General features: G+C 47.9%; 1 protein-coding gene across 1 annotated transcript; it reads left to right on the top strand.

The window, feature by feature from the left end:
* Positions 1 to 20,404, top strand: DLST (dihydrolipoamide S-succinyltransferase). The gene is made up of 15 exons (XM_075926865.2): positions 1 to 157; positions 6,678 to 6,711; positions 7,882 to 7,930; positions 9,090 to 9,145; positions 9,547 to 9,621; positions 10,039 to 10,094; positions 10,976 to 11,087; positions 11,831 to 11,989; positions 12,298 to 12,383; positions 13,237 to 13,334; positions 15,277 to 15,407; positions 16,509 to 16,582; positions 17,127 to 17,210; positions 18,151 to 18,318; positions 18,914 to 20,404. Exons 1-15 carry the CDS (start codon positions 89 to 91, stop codon positions 19,046 to 19,048), a joined length of 1,386 nt encoding a protein of 461 aa, XP_075782980.1. The 5' UTR covers positions 1 to 88; the 3' UTR covers positions 19,049 to 20,404.
* The last annotated feature ends 2,226 nt before the right edge of the window (positions 20,405 to 22,630 follow it).

Below are 22,630 nucleotides of genomic sequence, written 5' to 3'. Positions count from 1 at the left end.
GGTCCGCCCCGGCCCGCTTCCGCCCTGTGCCGGGCCTGGTTCCGGTGTCCGCCCTCCGGCTGCTCCTGCCGTCGCTGCCGCCGCCGCGATGCTGCTATTGTCCCGGTCCCGCTGTCTGAGCGGGGCGCTTGGCCGCTCACTCTGCGCGCTCCGGCAGGTACCGCCCGGGGCGGGGGCGGGGGCGGGGGCGGAAGGGACGAACGGGCAGCAGCGCCAAGGGCACCGGGACGCGGTGTCACGTCCCCGTTCTGGGCCGACTCCTGGAGAAACTCCTGCGCCCGGTCCCCCGCGGGCCGCTCCCTCGTGGGACCCCCATTGCGCACCCGCCGTGCGCACCGCGAGCCTCAGGGGAACGTGTCCCACAAGCCGTGCCCCAAGCTGGGGCCCCGGCGAACAGGGCGCTGCCTCAGATCCTCCCCTCCCCCCCCTCGGAGCAAATCCCTTGTGAGGTCTGTCCGTGGACCGGCCTGGCGTGGGGAGTGGCAGCTGAGGGAAGCCCCGCGCCCCAAGGATACTCCTGCCAGTCTAAAGCAGGAGACCCGAATGGCGAGGGATATTTGAGTCCAGACCCTGCAGGATGGGGCTGATGGAATAGGTCCTGAGCATAGCCAGAGACAGCACCGGTTGGGCAAGCAGGGCCGCCTCAACTGCAGCCTGATAGCCTGCCCAGCATTTGCCCTCAGAACTCCCTAATACCATCCTTGTGGCTCTTATTCTTGGGCAGGCAACTGTTGCAAGCTGTGTGCTGGAGCCCTCCTGAGGAGGAGTTACAAGGACAGCCTATTGTCAGCTCTACTATCAGGAGGTCATCCTACATGGAATAAACAGAAAGACAGCTATGCCACCGTAAACATCTTTGTAGCTGTCTGATACCAGGATTTTTTTATACCCACTCATATTCTGCTCTCCTAATATGTATCTCCTAAAACACAGTCTCTTTGGTACACATATACCATCCTTGTGACAGCTTTCTATCTGGTTTATGCGACTTGCATTGGTATTGTTAATCTAGAGAAGCAAGTAATTTTGACAGCACCTTAAGTGTTCATAAAACTTTACAGGCACCTAAAGAATGATCTCTGTTTCAAAAACTGTATTGTGGGAAGCTTTGTTATGGGGAAAAATTGGCAAAATATAAATGGAAATGTAGCAGAAGACTGGGGCTTCGTCTAGGCTGGCATGATTTTCCACAAATGCTTTTAACTGCAAAGTTTTCCATTTAAAAGCATTTGCGGAAAAGAGTGTCTAGATTGGCACGGACGCTTTTTGCGGAAAAGGGTCTGTGGCAATCTAGACGCGCTTTTGCGCAAAAAAGCCCCAGTCGCCATTTTTGCGATCGGGGCTTTTTTGTGCAAAACAAATCTGAGCTGTCTACACTGACCCTTTTGCGCAGAAGGACTTTTGTCGGAACGGGAGCAGCATAGTATTTCCGCAAGAAGCACTGATTTCTTACATGAGATCGTCAGTGTTCTTGCAGAAATTCAAGTGGCCAGTGTAGACAGCTAGCAAGCTTTTCCGCAAAAGCAACTGCTTTTGCGGAAAAACTTGCCAGTCTAGACACAGCCAAGAAGTAGCAATTGGGTACCTCAGTAATGAGTGTGTAATTAGGGCAGAAAGATGATAGCAAGGACAAGGCATTTCTACTTGATGTAGAATTAGCTGTGAAATCAATTGAGAGATGTTTGTGTTTGGGTAAGAAGGCCAAGGAAGTAGTGGTCATCAAGCAAGAGATAATAGGGCATAGACAAAAAGTTTTGACATTGAGAATAAGGAGAAAGAAGCAGATTTTGGAAATGCAGAGGGAGACTCGCCAGAATTTGGTGGATATCTAATGGCAGGAGGAGAGAAGAGAAGACAAGGATGACCCTCAGGTCTGTGGGCTTGAGTGACTAGGAAGATAGGGGAGTGGTCAGCAGGAATAGAGATAAGGAGAAGGAAGAAAAGTGTTGGCGTTTTGATATGTGAGGAAGAAAGAAGATATGCAGAAAGAGAATTTGAAGAGACAAGCAGCATTATGGGATTGAAGACAAGAGATGAGTTGCCAACATAGGAATCATGTACAAGTGCTGAGAGAGGAGGAAGAGAAGGCCATTTACTACTGCCATTGGGCACAAAAGTGAGGAGAATTACTACCTATAGAGGGGTTGAACAGAGAGGAGAACCCCAGAAGCCCTCAGAGGAGAGGGTCCAAAGAAAGAGTGTAGTTTACAACACTGAAAACAGCAGAATTCACAGTGAATGAGACCTTTGGGATATATTTAGGAAAGAAAGGATCATAAAAGTTAGTGGGGAGATTGGCAGGGAATTTGAGAACAGGTCAGGCTGCCAGTTTGGTAACGATATCTTCTGTCTGCTCAGCATTACCGTCTGCATTGCATCTTAGCACCTGTCTCCTTCTCTATCTACCTGATGTGTATAATTACTAATTGTTGAAATCAATGAGTAATTTGAAATACTTGGTTCTCTTGTTTCCAGCAATGGGTTACACTGGCAGCCCTCTCTGTCAATGCAGCAGCCCTCTCTGCTGTAAGCAGTTCTTCCACTATTTCCTATGTGTGTGCAGAAGTCTTTGCCACAGAGTGATTGGTCTGTCATGCCACTTCCAAAGCTTTCCAGCCCTTTGTCTATTGGAAGTTGTGCTTGGAGCCGTGAAACTGGCTTTGCCCAGCGTGATTCTATTCTCTCAATGCTCTTATCTGAACTGGCTCTTGTTTCCAGTATAGGACTGAGGACACACAGCATGCCTACAGTCATCTTCCGTATTCCATAGGGGGACTTTTCAAATGTCATGAGTGGCATTTCCCTAAAAGATAGTATGGAGATGGTTAAATATATAGGGGATGCCTTTGGTGATAGACTGGTTCCAGCATGTTGAATGGTTCTGAGAAGTTATGTGAAGGTAGGGAAAGATTAAATTAATTGGTAGCTTGATCTGGGGAAGTGTAAGTTAAGAGATTCGTAGTGCTACAGTCAGTTTGCTAGATCTATAGATTTTGCTTCCTGTTCAGGCTCCTACTTTCCTGTGAAGGGTATGACAATATTAGTTGTTTGTTCAGACATTAATGCCAAGCGTCTTAGTGTCCTTGAGATTAGATGCAATCCCAGCAGATTTATTCTGGAAATGGGATGTTTCCTGCTAATGACTCCCCTGCCAAACATGTGGCTGTATGCTCTGGAACACCACCCCTGAGGAGCAGAAGCAAGAAAGCCCTAAGTAACACAGTGCCGTGCATAGAGACTTTCAGCGTCTTGAATCAGGATTAGGGATGTGGATGATTAACCGGTAAACTCTGAGTAGTTAGCATCACCCTTGCCAGGGGATGCTTACTGGTTACAGTTAACTGGTGGACCTGGCCTGATCAGAGCAGCCCCTGCCATACCACAGGCAAGAGGGCCACTCCCGTTTAAGTCATTAACCGGGTTACACATAATGTTTAACCGATAACTGATTAAAAGGGATTTTACATCCTTAATCAGAATGGCTTCTCACCTCTGGCCTCACACAACACATAATCAACCTGTGGAACTTGTTTCCAGGGGATTTTTGTGAAAATGGTACTGGGTAGCCTATGACTTCCAGAAACTGAGACTGGATGATGGGATGGATCATTTGAGGATTGCCTGCTGTGTTCTTTCCCTTTGAAGCACCTGGGATTGGTCATTGTTTAAAGACAGAATTCTGGGCTAGATGGACCATTGGTCTGACCCAAAATAGGCATTCTTGTGTTATTCCCTTCACTGGTAGGCCCTCTGCCTAGGCTCATACATAAGATTTCAGTTCTTTAGGATAAGGGGGCCCAGTTATGTTAGAGCATTTTAGAATTTCCCTGGTCACAATAGCAGTTCTTAAAACACAGAAAACCACAGCTCACGTGGAAAGTACCATCTGTGGATTTTGTTTTGCACAGCCACCCATTGTAGCATGGGCTTCCTAAAGTCTATGCTTATAGTGATCTGGATCCTAGCAGTGCAGGGTCTCTCCAGGCACACACAGGAGTCTGTTGCTCCTACAGAATCTGAGACAACAGAACTTCTTCCTCCACAAAGATGCTGATGGGGATGCTTGGATTAACCCTGCCGCAAATTACCCCAAGGGAAACATCTGTGGGATGAAGGTAGCTCGCTTTGCTTAGTATATTAGATATTTTATATAAATATGTTTAAGAAACTGTGTAACATGAGGCTGTAAATCCAGATGGGAATTAGGGATGTAAAATCCCATTTAATTAGTTAACAATATGTTTTACCAGTTAACCAATTAAATAGGGCAAGTGGTGGAAGAGGGGCTGCTCAATCCCATGGATTGGAGCAGCTCTACAGTGGGCAGGAGGCTGTTCCAGCCCTTACCAGTTAAACATTCACATCCCTAATGAGAGTACTTGTGACTAAATTGTGAAAGTCTCAGAGCTCCAGTCACCAAAACTCCAGAGTAAGTTTCCTTGTTGTATTACATTTGTCCAGTTTTCACAATATAAAAAGTTCCCTTTATATTCCCATCTAATTCCTGCGGACTCTGATGTATCTATAACATCTCATCAATTCGGGCAGTTTGTTTTATCTGATCTATAGGAATTTTCAGACATGTATATGGGATACACAAAGTTGAGATTTAACAGAAATAGGATTCTTTCATTTCCTGCCTTGACTAATGAGAAATAATTATTTTTGTGTCCCACCCTAGAAGGACACTTCATTTCAATGGTGGTTGAAGTGATCCTGGTATATAATTTGTAGGCATTTTTGGATATTCGAGGTTGGAAGATGCTAACATGTACTTGTGTACAGTTAACCAATAAGCCTGGTCTCATTGGTTAACCCCCATGATTACATGCACATACACCCTCTGCCTCTGTATCAAAAGCAGTGGGGAGCGAGGCAGGAGACTTTTAAGCCAGCTCTCCACAAGTACCTGCTCCTCAATGTGTAAACGTGTAACCGTTGAAAATGACAGCACTTACTCATTTTAAAAATAAATGTGTTTTAACAACCCTAATCTAAATGAGTGACAATACTTAGTAGGGCAGGGATCTCGTGTAGCTGCACCTTGAAACTTCATAGAATCATAGAAGAATAGGGTTGAGAGGGAGCTCAGGAGGCATCTAGTCCAATCCCCTGCTCAACACAGGATCAACCCTATCTAAATCATTCCAGTCAGTGTTTTGCCAAGCCTTGCTTTAAAACTCTCTTAGAATGGTGATTCTACCCCTTCCCTAGGCAACTCATTCCAGTGCTTCAACACTCTCCTAGTGAAATATATTTTCCTAATATCCAACCTAGACCTCCCCCATGGCAACTTGAGACCATTGCTTCTTGTTCTGTCCTCACTGAGAACACCCTCTCTCCATCCTCTTTGGACCACCCCCTTCAAGCAGTTGAAGGCTGCTATCAAATCTCTGCTCACTCTTCTCTTCTGCAGACTAAATAAGCTCAGTTCCTTCAGCCTCTCCTCATAAGTCGTGTGCCCAGCCCACTAATCTTTTTTGTTGCCCTCTGCTGGACTTGCTCCAATTTGCCCACATCCTTTCTGTAGTGGGGGGCACAAAACTGGTCTCGGTATTCCGGTTGTGACCTTACCAGTGCTGAATAGAGGGGAATAATCACTTCCCTAGATCTGCTGGCAGTGCTCCTACAAATGTAGCCCAGTATGTCATTAGCCTTCTTGGCAACAAGGTCACACCATGACTCATTCAGTTTCTCATCTGCTGTAATCCCAAAGTCCTTTTCTGCACAACTGCTGCCTAGCCAGTTGGTCCCCAGCCTGTAGTACTGCTTGGGATTCTTCCATCCTAAATATAGGACTCTGCACTTGTCCTTTTTGAGCCTCATTAGCAGGGCTCGACAAACAATGTAATCTACTCGCCCGTGGCAAGTAGATTACACCCTGGAAGAGCCAGTGCAGAGTGATCTGCGCATGCACAGAACAATCTGCGCATGCGCAGAGCGCAGAACCACGTAGCTGGTGAGCCCTGCTCATGAGATTTTTTTTTTTTTTTTGACACAGTTCTCCAATTTATCTAGGTCACTCTGGACCTTAACCCTACCCACCAGCATATCTACCTCTCCCCCTCAACTCCTTGTTTTTTGTTTTTAAAATAAGATTGAAAGAGGAACATTTTTTTTATGACTTCCTGAAAATTAAATGGGAGATCCTGGCACCACTGAAGTCATTGAGCATTTTTGCCTTTGACTTCCATGAGCCAGGATTTCACCAAAGGCCCCTTAACTAAACATTTAAAAATAGACACCAAAAGCTGGAGCTGTTAAGGCTGTGGGAGTCAGCAGTTTGGAGCTCCTACTTCCTACAAGTTCACTTATTGTGCAATGGTAAATCTGAGGTGCATGGGGCTTTCAGGAACCTGTTTCTTATTCACTGCCTGCAGGCATCCCTTTTTAAGGACAGGCAATGCATGTGGAAGCCAGGGAATTTGAGTTTAATTTCTTGCTTTCCAGACCCTTTTCTGTTGAAAGGAGTGTCAGAGTGGTAAAAGCAAGGGGAGGGGGGAAGACTGTCGAAGATTCTTATAGACTAGTGTGTGCTACAGTGCAGTAACATGTGAACTGTCTCCCATTTATTGGTTCCGACTATAGCCTGGGCTCTTGGTGAAAGCACTGTCCCCTCAGAAACTGGTTCTTTCTGTTGTTTGCAAGTCTGATAGTCTCTCTCTTCTGTCTGATAGGGGAACTGTACTCTGGGAAGACGCTCTCTATCCGGTGAGTCTTATGTTTGAGGTACAACTTGTATTTTATTTCCTTTTATAACGGCATAGGCAAAGGGAAGAAAACTAACTAGAGTTGATGATAGAAATAAACCAGCGCTATCAGAGTCAAATATAGTCTCAAAAATCATCATAAAGACAAACAGTCACAAATTAAATCAGAAGAGAAACAAGTTGTATCTTTCCACCGGTGTCTGATGAGCTAATATAAATGATAACTGGTCCATTTAGCTAAGCTGAAGATTCCCAAAGGCAACAGAGAGATTTAACGTAACTCGTAAATAAGCTAATTGGAGATAAGAGCACTGATTTTAAAGTCATCTGGTCTGAAAGAATCCATCAGAGCTTTTCCTATAGGCCTGAACTGGATCCCAAAGTGCTCTTGCTCTGGACAGCACACTCCATGTCCACCCTTTCATTTTTCCAGGTCTGCTTTGACCATCAGTTACAGCTACTCAGTGTGTATAGTCATAATCTCAAAGCTTTTGATCTTTAAAGAGAATATGTATTTTAGCAGGGAACAGCATGTCAGAGTTGCAGTTTACCACCTCAGTCATTTTCCAGTGAAATGATCTCTCCTGTCTGACCTTGCATAGCTCTGAGGAAATCAGTATCTTCTCAGATTCCTATGCCAAGTGTCCTTAATCTAAGATTAGGACAGAATCGTAATTACCCTGTGCCACAGGAAAGGCAAAGGTCAGGATTGCAGTATATGATTACAGTTTCCTAGTCTCCAGCCTGAAACCAGAGAATGTATGAGCATGGTGAAGCTTACAAAGTTTAAGAAATGCTGGAGAACATCCTTCCTCTCCAGTGCTTTTTCAGAAAGCAGTTTTCTTTATAGGAGATTTCCCGTTTGTGCTTATAACAGGGCAATAGGCTCTCCTGTGGGTGCCTATTGGGAGTTGAGGGGCTCTTGTCTTTTCCTTATTTGGAGCTCCTTGCTGCTAATACCATCCCAGCTGCAACCCCACATTCAATCAGGATGGGCAGCAGTGTCACAGGGTATCCCTTAGGCTCTTTTAACACTGAATAGATTACACTGAGCTTGCTCAGAAGGGTGTCTTTGAGTTTCTTCTTATAAACCCTCGCCTTTGTGGTGGGTGTATGGCTGGGTAGCTGCCTATAGGATAAGTTTTCAGTTGAAGTGGTTTCTGCTTTGCAGGTGTATCTCGGAGCCAGAGGCTGGCTTACACCAACAGCAGCAAGCTTGTGTAAGTATCCATGGAAAAGCTAAGGCCTGCTGCAGCATGTCAAGGGGAAAGGCTGCCCTAGCCTTGGTATCTGGTGAAGTGTCTGCTCTAATTGTCATAAACCCCTCTGCACATCATAGGGGCTCAGCACGAGACTCAGGAAATTCATGTGCTCTGGCTTTTATGGGCCAGGAATTGAGACTCTTAACAAAATATGTGCTGGTTTGATCTGAATATGGATACATGGAAGAGACAGGAATGAAGAGGTCAATAGTAAAGGGAAGGGGATGATTCGTGTATCCACCTGTCCATGTTGTCACTGTTACTGCACCTGTCACTGTGGTGTTTAGTGGTGGCCTCCCAGCAAAGACCTATTGGAAGCACAGCAAGACAGAGTCTCCTTGAGGAAAAGTGGGATGGTTCTGGAACAAATGATGTTTGGGCAAGGCCTGCTCTGCTGGGGTGGTCTTGGTGCACAGCAGTGCAGACCAGATACAGCAGGCCTTCCTCCCATGGGAGCCCACGGCATTACACATTGGGACATGTGTGGTGTGCATCTAGTAGTGCTAGAGCCTGTTCACTCTTGCTTCCCAAATGTATTAGCTCTTGAAGAAAGTGATACTTCTGCAGTATCTCTCTAGAACACTTGGGATGCCTAGCTCCCCCTGAAGGGCAGTGTCAGAAATGTCTGACTAATGTGGCTGTCAGACTTTCTGCAATAGCGTCGGCTTTGAAGCACCCCTTACAGTGCTGACACTAGAATTAGAGGCAAACAAATCATTATTGCACTAGCCAAAGGTGTGGGGTTGGAGTGTGGTCAGCTCTTTGTCAGGCTCTAAAGCCCCACGGCTTCTGTCTGCTGATCTCTATAATACACCCATGACAGGGGTACCTCCTTAGAATCAGATTCTGTAAATACCTGTTATTCATGGACTTCTGTACTCCTCAAAGGTATGCTGAGTTTTCTTTGGGTGTCTAGCAGGGATACTAAGCATAAACCACTAGGTAAATGTCTGTTGGAGCACCTGTGCATGCATCATCAGAGCAGCTGAGTTGCCTTCGGATTAATTGGAGCAAGCCAGTATAAACTTGCGACTCACTTAGCTGTCCATGAGAGGCCTGGGCTGACCACACTCAGGGCTTTTTCATTTTGTGTTCATTTCTTTCTCTGTTTCTGCAGAGTAAACACCTCCAGTGTCTTCACCGTCCGTCACTTCAGAATCACAGCAGTGTGCAGTAAGTAGCTAAGATCCAGGAACCAATGGGGCTACTTGGTCTGCTCCCCTCTGACTGGAGTGCACATGGCCCTGAGCCATAACTAAATCACCTTTCCACCCTTGGTCTAAGCCTGCTTCAGTCTATCCTCCATGGGTGAGTGGTGGGAGCTAGGTTTGTGCTTTTGGCCCTATTGTAGTGTGTGGTTTTCTTGTGTTGGGTGTTTCTGGCACTGTGACTTCCTGTCTATATGAGTGCCTAGCTGTCAAAAAGTGTGGTGTTGGCCTTCTTCCTCACGTAATCTGCTGATCACTGGGCTGCCCCTTTCCAGGCAATTCCCAGTGTCCAAAATGGAGAGGTGTTTGAGTGGGTGCTTGAGTTCTGAATAGGTATCAGGTTCTCACTTTCTCTTCCTTCCACAGGGAATGACGTGATTACAGTTAACACACCAGCATTTGCAGAATCAGTCACGGAAGGAGATGTCAGGTGGGAGAAAGGTAAGAAGTTGCACTCCACGGATTGGCTTTGCACTGCTACTGCATTCTTTTCATGCTTCCATGGGACAGCCCTGGGGACAGTTTGTAGCTGGTTGGCTGAAGTTCTGCTTCTTAACACCTTTCAGCCTGGGGAGGATGAGGCAGCATGGTGATAACTACACTTCCCATTGGGGCAAGGAACACTTGGCACTATCACTGCTTGTCTAAGGGCCATGATGTAGAAGGATGAGACTGGAGAGAGGTACCTGAACTGGGATCAGGAAGACCCTGAATGTACTGTAAATCTCTTCAGCTTCATACAAGAAAGATCGTGCAAGTCTAGTGTGAAAATTCTGGATTACTGGGAGACTGTGCTGTGGGTTGGAAGGGGAGGTCAGAACACAGCTCCCTGCTCACAGCAGTTCTTATGTTGTTCAGCTGTTGGAGACACAGTGGCAGAGGATGAAGTGGTGTGTGAGATTGAAACAGACAAGGTAGGCATGTTCCATACTGGTCCCCTTCTTCTCCCTCTCCCCAGTCTGTGTTCAACAAATATCCCATGGGCCTTTCACAGTTTAAAATCTTCATTTCTTTAGCATAAGTGCTTAATTGTATCTTAAATTAGTGAAATCCTTGGTAGTTTCTCTTCTTTCCAGTCATTTGATGGCACTAGTGGGGGCTGCTGTTTTAGCAATGCTTCCCATCAGGGACTCCAGTTACATAGCAGGGCCTGGGAAATCTTCTATTTAAAAACATGAGAAATCAGAAGCTGTGTAGGTAAGTTCAGAGTCCAGAAAAATGGTTAGAGTAGGTATGTCACTTTGGTTTTCAAATTACTCAGAATAGTTTCTAAAATAATTTTAATCAAACTAGTTTATTTTCAAGTGCTTGCTTTCCCCTGAATCCTTGGGAGCCGTGTTTCCTGTGTTGTTCATTGTCAAGAAGGCAGCTTGCTGTACGTGAGACCCACTTCATATTATGCCTCTGTGATGAGGCAGATGGATCAAGCAGTTATGCTGCTGGCTTCTTTTAAAGCCATGATGTCCAACCAGTTCTGAAGCAGTAGCCACTATAGTGGCTACTGCTATAGTGAACTAGACACACTCAACCAACCAAATAGCCACATGTGGCTAGCGTGTTGAACACCACGGTTTTAAATACTCAGAATCACAGCGCTGTGTGTGTGTTTTTTTTTTTTTTTTTTAATAAAAGGTGAGATGGTCCCTTTGCAAAGCTCTAGCTCCCTTGCTGGTATGAAATCTGGAACACAGGATGTTTCCCTTCATATACCCCCTGTTAAAGATGAGGGTCTTCTGTTTGGATAACTGTTCACTTTCAATGGTCTGGGAGGATTTCACTCCTCTCCTTTCTGCAGACATCAGTGCAGGTTCCATCCCCGGCTGCTGGTGTGATTGAAGCACTTCTAGTACCTGATGGGGGGAAAGTGGAAGGAGGGACTCCTTTGTTCAAACTCAGGAAAACTGGAGGTAAGTCAGGAACACGTATTTAGCCCAAATTTTTATGTCTTTGTCTTCCCCTGGAGAGGCAGGGGAAGGAAGTGAGGCAATAGAATCCCCTTAGTGCTCTCCAACCCAAGAATTCATAACCAGTTCTCTTTGGTATTCCATCTCCTGCACAGTGATAAAACTCGTGCATTGGAGGGATAGAGTTTGAGATACAAGTGGCATTGTGAAGAGGACAGACAATATCATGGCCGTTCTCTGAAGTGATGTCTCCTCCTGGATTCTCCAATGGGAAAGTGGAAATGGAGAAGAGCAGTGGGGGACCTGTGTGATATGTGCATAGACTCTAGGTGGAAAGGAGAGTAAATGGAGAGATAATACATTTATATGGTAAGGATCAGTCTCCCATAGAAATGGACGTCATTACTGTCTCTTCTGTCTCTTAATACAAAACTAATAGCACTCAGGTTAAAAGAAGCAGATTTAAGTAGGATGAAAGCATAATTAGCCTGTGGAATTCTCTGCACTGTGGGGGGACCTCTGAGCATTACTGTAACAAATATTTGAGGCCTCAGCTTCAGCCTGCGATCCACTTGTTATTCCTGAGCCGAAGAGAGCAGCCTCTAGCTTTTGTAATACTGAAATGCACTTCAAAAATCCGGAAGGGTGAATAACTTGTGAGGGCAGGAGAGAGCTTGTGGAGGCCCTAGGACATAGCTGTCTCACATTCCAGGCTGCAACTGCACTTATTTGTTTCTGTCTTTCAGCTGCTCCTGCCAAGGCCAAACCGGCAGTGGCACCTCCTGCTGCAGCCCCTGCACCTGAGCCTGTGGCGGCTGCTGCTGTTGCTCCACCTGCGGAGCCAATTCCCACTACGATGCCTCCAGTGCCCCCTGTGTCAACACAGCCTATTGATACCAAACCTGGTGAGGCTGCAGCCTTGTTCAGTCCTCTGTTCGCAATGCCTGCCTTTGAGTGGGGAGGAAATAAATTTGAGGGCAGCAAAGCAATCTTGAAATTTAAAATAGAAGTTTCTCCACTTTGCTGCATCAGGCCCGAGATCTTTAGTCAGCCTGGAGCCTGCCTTTCCCATAATCACAAGCCAAGGCTTACTCCTTACATATCCTGTTGATTGTACAAGGAAGTTGGAGGCACTTATAATCAGCCTATTGGCAAGGGCCTGGCTAATCCTATTTTAAGATCCCATCTTGATGTATGTATTCTTTACTCTCAGTGTCTGCAGTGAAGCCGACTGCAGCTCCAGTGGCAGCTCCTGGTGTGGAGCCAGGGGCCAGCAAAGGTGCCAGATCAGAACATCGGGTAAGATTCAGAGGACCAGGGCTTCTCAAAATGCCTTCCTTCATTGCTGGATAACAGAGGCGCAAACCTACCTCTGGAGTAAACCTTCAGGACTCTTGTCTAAACTGGGTATGCTCATGCCTAGGTGTATTGTGGAGAGAATGTTCACACACAGATCAATTAGGAGTTGTAGTGCCTGGGGAAATACGTTGGCCCAGGTGCACCATAGAGGTAGGCAGTTTTGCGTTAGGTTAAGGCAGGGCCTGCTCTTAGGTCCCTTGTAGGTAAGGGCTTCTAAACAGGAAAAAAGGGGGAGGGAATCTCAGGTGATGTGTCACTATAATAGGTAAAGACTAAGCACTGGTGGTTTTGTGGTGCCCAAGTTAAAGGTGAGCAGCAGAGATCAGGCAATGCGGCTGCCATGGCCATAGGTATGAAACCTCAAGGGAATGTGGCTGAGCTACCCATATAATAACTGGTCTCAAGCACTGGTCTGGCTTTCTCTTCAGGTTGCTGTTCTCACACTAGCCCACCCACAGCTCTGCCCCAGGAACTTTTTCCTTCAGCAGAGTTTCAGGGGCACAGAACTGTGCCACATTCTGCCTGTGTTGTGATTTGATTCTGTTTTTCAATCAAACCATTTCCTGAGCCAGGAAGCCTCTCTAGTGAGCTTAGGGCAGCTCTCTGGGCCCACTGCACTATAGGTGATGTGTCCATCTCACTGTGCCCAAAGAGATCATGTGAACAGCCCAGCCCAAGGCACAGGCTGCTAATCATCAGGAAAGAAGACTGAGGGCCCTGTGGTTTTCCTCTGCCCATCTCCCCTTTATATTAACCCCATGGCTGCCCTTGCTCACTGCCTCTTCAATTGCAGGTGAAAATGAATCGGATGCGTCAGCGCATTGCTCAGCGCCTGAAAGAGGCTCAGAATACATGTGCCATGCTAACTACCTTCAATGAGATCGATATGAGGTGAGGATCATGCCCTTCCTTTGGCCCTAGCAGGGTGGGGATCCCCATTGCACCCAAACCAGCAGCAAGGACCTTGCTGATCACACTTGTTACTTCAGGGCTCCTGTAGTCAGGTTTCTCACTGCATTCATTTGAGCAGCTTCCTCCAAGCCATCCTGGTGTCCCACTGTGACATGTGTAGTTCACTAAAAGTCCTTGGGACTCCATGGGGTCTCTGCTTCTCAGAAGTAAGAGGGCAACCTGTAAAATTCTTGGTGGAAGACTGGGTAGTGCTGAGCTGAAAAAGCTGAAGCAGCTTATGTTCCAGCTGCTGGCGATATGAAGGCAGTCTCCTACTTCCTAATATCCCTTATGGGGAAACTGGAATGTGAGTCACCTCATGACAAGTAAGGTCCGGGTAGCTCACCCTCCAGATGTGGGCATCCCTTCAGCTGTGCCCTGCCCAGTGGTCAGGTATAGCAGTCTTGTGGAGCAGCTTTCCAAGCTGGTCAGCATCCCTTCCGCATCTCTTTGATCTGAGTTGGTGGGGGTCTCTTGACTCACAGGGAGTGCATGCCTGGGCTAACCACACTAATGGCTTTGGGGGTGGGCAGCTTAGATTTCAGTGCATTAAGGGAAATTGTGCCCAAATTGAATTGCCCTGTGAAATCCTACTCTGCTTCTTAAGACAAAACATGTAAATATTTGGGGCTCAGAATGATAAGGTTGGCAAAATAGTCTTGATTGGAGGGGAAGTGCTGCAGCTTTATCTCCTCTCTGAGGCTAATCAAGGTGTCGCTTTACGCTAGCCTGGGGCTCTTGTTGCAGCCAGTAATGTGGTTTGGATTGATTGCCCTTCTAGCTGTATGCCATGCTGCCGACTTGCAAGGGCCTCCACTGAGGCCTCCTGCTCCCCACTGGGGCTCAGCGTCTGAAAGGAGGAAGCCATAATGAGCTAGTTTCTCAGCAAACCTCCTCCTCGCTTCTGCAGCCCTTGCGTCTTGGGAAGCGCTAATGTCTTTGGGCAGTAACCCTAGCACTAAACAAGGTTAGGTGCAGGAAAACAAACATTTTAATCCCATTGAGACCTCATCCCACCTCCTGCTAAAACTGTTTCTTCAAAGACACATGGTCTGAGAAGGGGGCAGGGCAGAGGGTACAATTCCAAAGTATCAGGTCTTATCTCACAATGGACAGAGATGAGTCTATGCAGCTCAGTTCATTTTCTGTAACTGGTCTCTATTCCAGTGAATGGGAATGAGGGGAATAGTTATTTCCTATACCTTGATCCAGGATGGACAGAGCAGACTCTGTGCTCAGGCCCTCTCTGTAGTGTTTTGGAGAGGCCTCCCACCAGTGGATCAAAACCTCATGTGCCTGCAGCCTGTCAGCACCGAGGAAGAGGGCCAGTTCTTGGAGCACAAGCATGTGAGTTAGGGCCCAGAAGCCAAACTGAAGCTCCTTTTTTCTGCTGTGCTGATGAGTCTTCTCTTTCCTTTTGCTCTTGGCACCCTGTGTTATCTGGTCTCCTACCCCACAGTGCTTGCAAGGCAGCCCCTGGAGACTGCACACATTTCATCTGTAACTGCTCCCCAAAGCACCAGACACTGGATAGTGGTTGACACACCAAAGACTCCACTGTCCATAACACCAGCCCTGGAGCTCTGACGCATCTGGGCACAGCACATTCCTGCCTGGCAGGGCATCCTTGCGACTGCAGCAGAGCTTGGTTTGATTGGATTTGTGGCTCTGGGCTGATTCTTAAAGCAGCTTCCCTGGCAACTATCTTGAAACAAATTAAAAGCTGCCCTGTCTGTGAAGCTGGGGGCAGAATTGTTGCAGGTTTGAGATAGAACATTTGTTAGTGAAGGTTTGTAAGCACAGGAAATCTGTCATAGAAGAAGTGAGTGATCTCTGTTCCCCTCCATTCCTGGCAGTAATGGTTGTCTATTGGTGTTTGCAGTAACATCCAGGAGATGAGAGCCCGACACAGAGAATCTTTCCAGAAGAAGCACAACCTGAAACTGGGCTTTATGTCAGCCTTTGTAAAAGCTGTTGCCTTTGCCTTGCAGGAACAGCCCATTGTGAATGCAGGTGAGCATGCTAGCCTCTGCTACTAATGCACAGAGACAAGGGGGCTGTGTCTACACTGGGCCACTTATTCCGGAAAATCAGCCGCTTTTCCGGAATAAGCTGCGAGCTGTCTACACTGGCCCTTGAATTTCCGGAAAAGCAACGTCGTTGAACTGTACAAAATCAGCCGCTATTTCGGAAAAACTATTCTGCTCCCGCTCGGGCATAAGTCCTTATTCCGGAACACTGTTCCGGAAAAGGGCCAGTGTAGACAGCCCAGTAGTCTTTTCCGGAAAAAAGCCCCAATCACGAAAATGGCGATCGGGGCTCTTTTCCAGAAAAGCGCGTCTGCATTGGCCGCAGACGCTTTTCTGGAAAAAGGGCTTTTCCGGAAAAGCAGCCTGCCACTGTAGATGCTCCTTTTCCGGAAAAACTGAAAACGGAATAGTATTCCGTTTTAAGCATTTCCGGAAATTCATGCCAGTGTAGACACAGCCGGGGCGTCCTGAAACATGTGGCCAAGCCTGTAGGGAACTAAAGGTGCTGAAGAGCCACATCCCCCCACGTGAAAGGTGGGGAAGAGGACAAGTCTGTCAATACTGATGGACTACAATGAACTTAGCTGGTTTCACTCATGTAGGTAAGAGCCATTATGCTGGGAAGGCACTTTCACAGTGAACCCAGCAAGAGCTTTCAGGGCTCTGATCGACTGGGGACCATGTATATTAAGGTGCATCCCAGCCCAGCACTGCTCATAAAAACACATTCTACTAGATTTCACTGGAATGGCTATTGTACTGGGAAGGCTGTCCCTGAAGAGCTGTCTCCTGGGGGATTGTTGTGCCTATGAAGAGAGAGTGACACTTGGGGGAGGTGTGGTTGTCCCAGGAGAGTGAGCTATCCTAGCCAACGCCCCCTCTCTCCAGCCATCTATCTTTCTGGGCCGGTGCTCCCCCCCCAAAGAGGCAGTAGGACTTAACCCTCCCTGGTACTACAATTAAAAGCATGGAAGTTAGAGATGAGCAAGTTGTTGCTGGTCATTGATTACTTCTGACCCTTCATGACTGCAGAGCCCTGACTCTTGGGCTTTCTCTGTGTAACTGTTTTCCTCTCTCTCCCTAGTGATTGATGACACAACCAAAGAGATGGTGTACAGGGACTATGTGGATATCAGCGTTGCAGTGGCGACTCCCAGGGTATGCCCTGTGGGCTTTTTACCGGCCTAGACCGCAGCCCAGGTTCTGCAGGGGTGACAGCTGAGCAAACTGAGCCATGGGACTCAAAGGTGGCAAAAGCTGCTCACATGAAACTCGGATGCCCCAGATTATGTGTCCAACACTATCTAGTCCTGCAGCAAGAGAACTGCTAGCTGCTGACCCTGCTGGCAAGGGACAAGGCTTCCATAGCTTTGTGGGCTATTGGGGAAAGTTCACATTATCAAGATCTCCGCTCCCATCTTGGCCTCACTAATGTAGGTACATCAGGAGTCGGGGAAGTGGTGTGTCTTGGCTTCATGTATAGAGACTAACCTTCAACCCCACAGAGCAGTGCAAATAGCACTGAGAGTAAATGGTGTGCTCTGCTCTTCATGTTCCCAGCTTACCTGGTCAGAAGGGGAAGAGGTTAAGTGTACTTAAGGTGTAACCTCCTTTGTCTGAGACTAGGTTCCCCTTGGCTTTGTTCTCAGATGCCTCTGTTTGCTGCTACGTGTGACTGACTGGATTCTTTGCTCCCTCACAGGGTCTCGTGGTCCCTGTCATCAGGAATGTAGAAACTATGAACTTTGCTGATATTGAGCGAACCATCAATGAGCTAGGGGAAAAGGTAACAGGAGCTGGAGGTGGGCCAGGGTGGGGTGTACTGGCCAGGGCTTTCTGAAAGCGGCACAAAAGGGAAGCAATGAGCAGCCACCTTGATCTGTGGCAGAAGCAGCATTAATTTCTGGCAGGGGTGGCTGGCAGTGCACAAGTGTTCACCTTTGGCCCTTCTGACATGCTGCTTGTCTCTAGGCATTTTCTACTAGCCCAGATGGTGATCTCTCCTTAGGGGACAGACCCTTCTAAATCTTTTCCTTTTAACTGAAACTCCCAAGCAAACTTGGGCTCCAGTTGACTCTATGCTCCCATTTTCTCTCCTTAAGGCCGAGGCTTGTTTACCTCTTCAGAGGCAGGTAATTCCCTAAATAACAAGTTTTTATTGAAAATCAAGGCAAGAGAACCCTGTCAAACCTTGTAAATGGTCCTGTTAGAGGAAGAAGAAAATAACCTGCTCATAAGTGACTGTCAGTCCCTTGTGGTCAGTCTCACCATGGCCCTGTTTCAGCTGCAGATGGACCCCTTAGTATCTGAGACATGTAGCTCTTCAAACCTGGGATCATATCAAAGGTTCCAGTACAGTTCAGTGCTGCCTCCACGCACTAGTGTCTACTCTATCACTGACATAAGAACTTGTCACTGCCTCTCTTGTCTGCATTCTCCCCTCGTCTCCACTCGTGATTCTTTTTGCTGGCTGAGGAGGTGTCAGCATCTTGCTAAACCCTAAAGGGACAAAGCCCATATTTTAAAGTAACCTTATCTACACTAGCAAATCAGAATTGGCAGGTGAAGTTCTTTCCTTTTCCTATTGCTTGTGGAAAGGTTTCAGAAGAAGCTACACCCTACGAATGTAGTGAGTGAGGAGCAAGTACCTCCTGTCTCCGTCTCTTTGCTTCCTTGGATGCCTTCACTCTGAGCAGCTTTCTGAGATCCTGTTCTTCTTGTTTCAGGCCCGAAAGAATGAGCTGGCCATTGAGGACATGGATGGTGGCACCTTCACAATCAGCAATGGAGGGGTCTTCGGGTCCCTCTTTGGAACGCCCATCATCAACCCTCCCCAATCTGCCATACTGGGCATGCATGGCATCTTTGACAGACCTGTTGCTATCGGAGGCAAAGTAGGTGCAGCTGCAAAGGCCTGTATTCAGGGTAATTAAATGGGCAGAGGGGAGGAGTTCAGCAGCAGAGAGGACACAGCTATGACCAGGGCCAGAGGAGGTGGCGGGAGCCCTCCTAAAATGCTTTCCTGTTGCAAAGTTACTTACTGGGAAGGGCGCAGTGGGACCTGCAAAGGGTTCCAAGCAGTCACTGCTGGCGACAGTGCCAGTCTGTGGTGTTGAGGAACAGACAAGCCCTCCTTCCTCCACGCTGGGGCAATGGGGAACAATAAAAAACACAGTGGCTGGCAAAGGGATTTCCTGGATCCCCTTAATGCTGTTGGGAGACGGTGCCTGCAGTCTCCATGTTAGACATTAGCATGCCCTGGCACCTGGCACAACCACACCCAGAGCCTGTGCTTAGTGCGCGACTGAAGGAAGGTGAGGAGCTGAGCCTTGGCAGCCTGCTGGTGTCTCTTCTGACTTGGAGAAGCACATGCTTTCCTGAGCAGGTGATCTTGCTACGCTCTCTCCCTATCATGTAGGGTAGGAACAACTGGGTCTTTCTCCAGTGGGATGGATGCTGGTACAGCTGACATGCTCCATTTCTCCTCAGGTTGAAGTGCGGCCCATGATGTATGTGGCACTGACATACGACCACCGGCTGATTGATGGCAGAGAGGCAGTGACTTTCCTGCGCAAGATCAAGGCTGCAGTGGAGGATCCTCGTGTGCTGCTGCTGGACCTCTAGAGCACAGCCACAACCCCATACAACCCAACCAGGGCAGGGACGCAGCACCAGCAGGGGCAAGAGAAGACATTCAGGAATCAGCAGGAGTTCATTCCAGTCTCCTCCTCCTCCCCTGTGGTAGGAGGTGTTTTGGAGGGAACCCTGGAGCTAGCTCCTACCTCTCTTCTTGTTCTCTTGAAGGATGGTTCAGTGTCTTCCTGGGGCTCTTGTACAATGGCCTGGGTTTCCAGAACCACCTATGTAGCCTCTTTCTTACCTTTCCCGCCTTCCCTGAGCGTGCCTCACCTCCAGCAGAAGCTGCCTGCTGCTGTGCTAGGCCACCTTCCCCTGTGGCTCCTGTGCCAGTTCAGATTCCCTTCCAGCACTGGGAGGGAGGGAAAGGTTCTTGTGTGTTCCTGCCTCCTTCTTACTTCCCTGCAAAGCCAGTCAGGGATGCCTGGGGTGACTTCGTAGCAGTGTCTTCTCGCACCCCTGCATTCCTTTCTTTACTTGTAATCTCAGGGGCATGGACACTGCAAGGTTTGTCTGCCTCCACTGCTCCTCAAATTAACAGCTGAGATGCATCTATTAGGATTCTGGCACCTGGTTCCCTCCCTTCCCAGGCAGGAAGGCAGAAGTAACCTCTTCCATCCTCTTGTGTTAAGGTTTTGTTAATTTTCTCTGGCCTGGTCCACATGGTGTGAATGTCTGATGTTTGACAGAGATGAGACAGCAACTCACATGAAGGGAGGCAGCTCCATTCCCTGCTGGGCCTGAGGCCAACCCAGGCCTTAGGCCAGTACCTGCTAGCATTTAAGATAAGAAACACCTCCCTGCAGCTGCAGCAACTCCTGTTTAGCAGGGCTTGCCCTGCCCTACCCCCTGCTGTGAAACAGCTGGGCAAAGTGCCCATGCACCCTTGCCCCAGGCTGCTGGTGGGTGGGGACATATTCTTAGTACAGAGCGTGCACGTGTATCTGGGAGTGAGGGCCACTTGAAGTCCCTGCAGGGTCTATTACTCTCATCCTCAACACAATTTGTAATTAAAGTATTTAACACAATGGGTTTTAAAGACATGAACCAGGGAAATGAGCTAAAGGTGGGGTGTAGTGGGATGGGGGAGGGGAGCAGGAGTGTGTATTTGCTGGTGAAGGGTTTTGAATGTATGTCCCTGACTTGGTGCAAGAAATTAGCTGAATGCACTATAGGAAGAACAGATATACCCTGGTGAAAGGCTCAGCATGAGATTCTCCTCCATGGGGCCTGTGTCACCGGGGTAATGATGGAAGTTGAGGCAAGATTTTTCTCACTACGTTCTCTGCACCAGCTCCCTCTCATGGCCTTTTTCTCAAGGGAATAAATTCATTAACTCTCCAAGCCTGTTTTTGTCTGAGGGCACAGGTAGCTGGGGGAGGGAGGGATAGCCTGGCATGGCTGCCTCTGGTGGCTCCCTCACTCCCCATGTATGGGGGCTTTTCTGATTGTGGGGTCAAGCATGCAGTTCTATTTGCATGTCTATAACAGCATCAGCACGTGCGTCCTCATGCTATGGGCGTTACCTTCACTATATTTGTGGCTGTGGTGGGTTTGACAACCTTTGCTGGTTGTCTCTGCTATGGGATTGAGAAACACAGGTGCTTAGTTTGGTTCCATGATGGTCTGTTAGGGGTCCAGAACTGCTCAGTCAAATCCCAGATAGACAGGAACTTGTGAGGGATTCCATTGCAGTGCCATTTTAGGCTTCAAGTGCAGGCACTGGGACCACTCAGGTAAAAACTTCACTCTGGCATCTCAATACTAGCAGACTGTCAAAAGTAACGAGGGAGCTGGAGTTACTGGTTTGGGCGAAAGACTGAGAAGTGACTCTCTAGCTAGGTGGTGTCATTTAATTTGCTCTTTGCCGGGTTTTCTCACTGAGCAGCTAGAGGGATGTTTAGTTTTACAGAGGAAGGTAGAATGAAGGCTAAAGCGAGGAAATTAAAACTGGAAGCTGAATCTCAGGCACAATAGGCTGCCATGGTGTGACATCATTGCCTAAGGGAGAAGCCTCAGCCCTCAGAACATTGTCTTTGAATTGGGGCCATGCTGGGTAGGGCTCTGGCCAATGTCACAGCTATGAGCATGAACTGTCCTTTCCTACTAAAGGATCCAGTTGCATCTACTGCAGTGGCACTAAGGAGAGGGAACAAGCACCTGCCCCCTGGCAGAAGCCAAAAGCTCTCTGCTGCCAGGCCCTGTGATTCAAGCCTGCTTCATTTTGTGACTGATGCTGGCTTGTGCAGGGTAAGGAAAGCTGATCTTCATTTGAAGAAATATCCATGAGGTACAAAATATTTCTCTTTGAACATAAAGAAAGCAGCAGCCATGGTGCTATTTAATACAGGGGCAAGAGCTAAACAGGAGCAAAAGGGTCACAGCTGTCTAACCAGATGTACTTAATAGCCACAAGGAGAAACTTTTGACACTACTGCAAGCCACCATGGCCAGTGCCACATTTAAACTCTGGCATTGTGTGTGGAAGAATTACTCTCTTCAGAGCTGGCAATTTAATTTTCCTGTTTTACCCTTAAGCTCCCTTCCCTAATTTACAGTGTCACTGCTCGCTTTGCCAGGTTAAGCCTGAGCCCACCATTAGTAAGTGAAAACTGCAGCAGCTGTGGCTGTGATAAGACATATCTTCCCGTGTGCTTTCCAGAACAGTAGTGTTGTTAACATGTATCAGGTAGCCTGGTACGTAAACCAGCTCCTCGGCTCTGCGGGGAAAGCTGCAAGGAAATGGTGTCACAGGCAAAATCCTGTAGGCCAGTGATCTCCAAAGCACAAAAATCACTTTGAATTTCAGTGTAATCCAGCAGCTCTCTCAAACATACCTGTGCCTGCCTCTTCTCCAAGGCCCACCCCTGTTCAGGCCGTTCCCCCAGGCTGGAGCGCAGGCTCTGGGGGAGAGTTTGGGCACAGGAGGGCTCAGGGACAGAAATTCACATGGCTCTGTTAAGTACGCTGAGCATGTTCAGCCACAGGTGCTCCTGCCAACATGCTCCCTTCATCCCAAGCTCTGTCATGTGTTCTCCATGTGTGGTGATGGGTTCAGGAGAACATCCTGACTGCAGTGCCCCCTTTCTTGCTCTCCCCCTCAGGCTGATCTTCTACACGTTGCCAAAAGGATAAGCCAGGAGCACTAATTTTATTTCTTGCTTTTGAGTAGCAGCTTCTCCAGGCATCCAGCTCACTGACTAAGGGCAATTAGTGAGGAGCAGGGGCAAAGCCAGAGCCAGCTACAGCCAGTCACCTCCATGTCTGTAAGTGGTTCTGTGGCTTAGCCTTTAGCAGGCAGGTAAGGGGAACCCAGCTGCAGTACAGCTTTGTTGGTACCGTTGACTTCCCTGCCCTGTGTACAAACTCCCCACTGCTCAGGCCTGCAGTCCTTCGAGGGACAGGGCTTGGAAACAGAAACCTGCCTCAGTCTGGCTGTGAGGCTTATCAGCAGCATGGTCCATTAGTGTGCTTCCACGAGCTGCTCAGCAATGCCAGAGATCAGAGCACAGTGCTCATGGCAGCCTCTAAGCCCTTTGCTCTAAGTGCCAGGTCTTCAGCATAGGATGG

The sequence above is a fragment of the Pelodiscus sinensis genome, chromosome 5, assembly GCF_052426305.1.
Source record: "Pelodiscus sinensis isolate ZL-2025 chromosome 5, ASM5242630v1, whole genome shotgun sequence".
Lineage (NCBI taxonomy): Eukaryota > Metazoa > Chordata > Testudines > Trionychidae > Pelodiscus > Pelodiscus sinensis.
The sequence above is the reverse complement of the archived record's forward strand: the minus strand, read 5'-3'. Positions and strand labels throughout refer to the sequence as shown.

Coding starts and splice junctions, on each gene's coding strand:
- DLST (XM_075926865.2), top strand. CDS start 89: ATGCTGCTATTGTCCCGGTCCCGCTGTCTGAGCGGGGCGCTTGGCCGC. Junction 9,146..9,546: donor CAGAATCACAGCAGTGTGCA/GTAAGTAGCTAA, acceptor TTCCTTCCACAG/GGAATGACGTGATTACAGTT. Junction 11,088..11,830: donor CAAACTCAGGAAAACTGGAG/GTAAGTCAGGAA, acceptor TCTGTCTTTCAG/CTGCTCCTGCCAAGGCCAAA.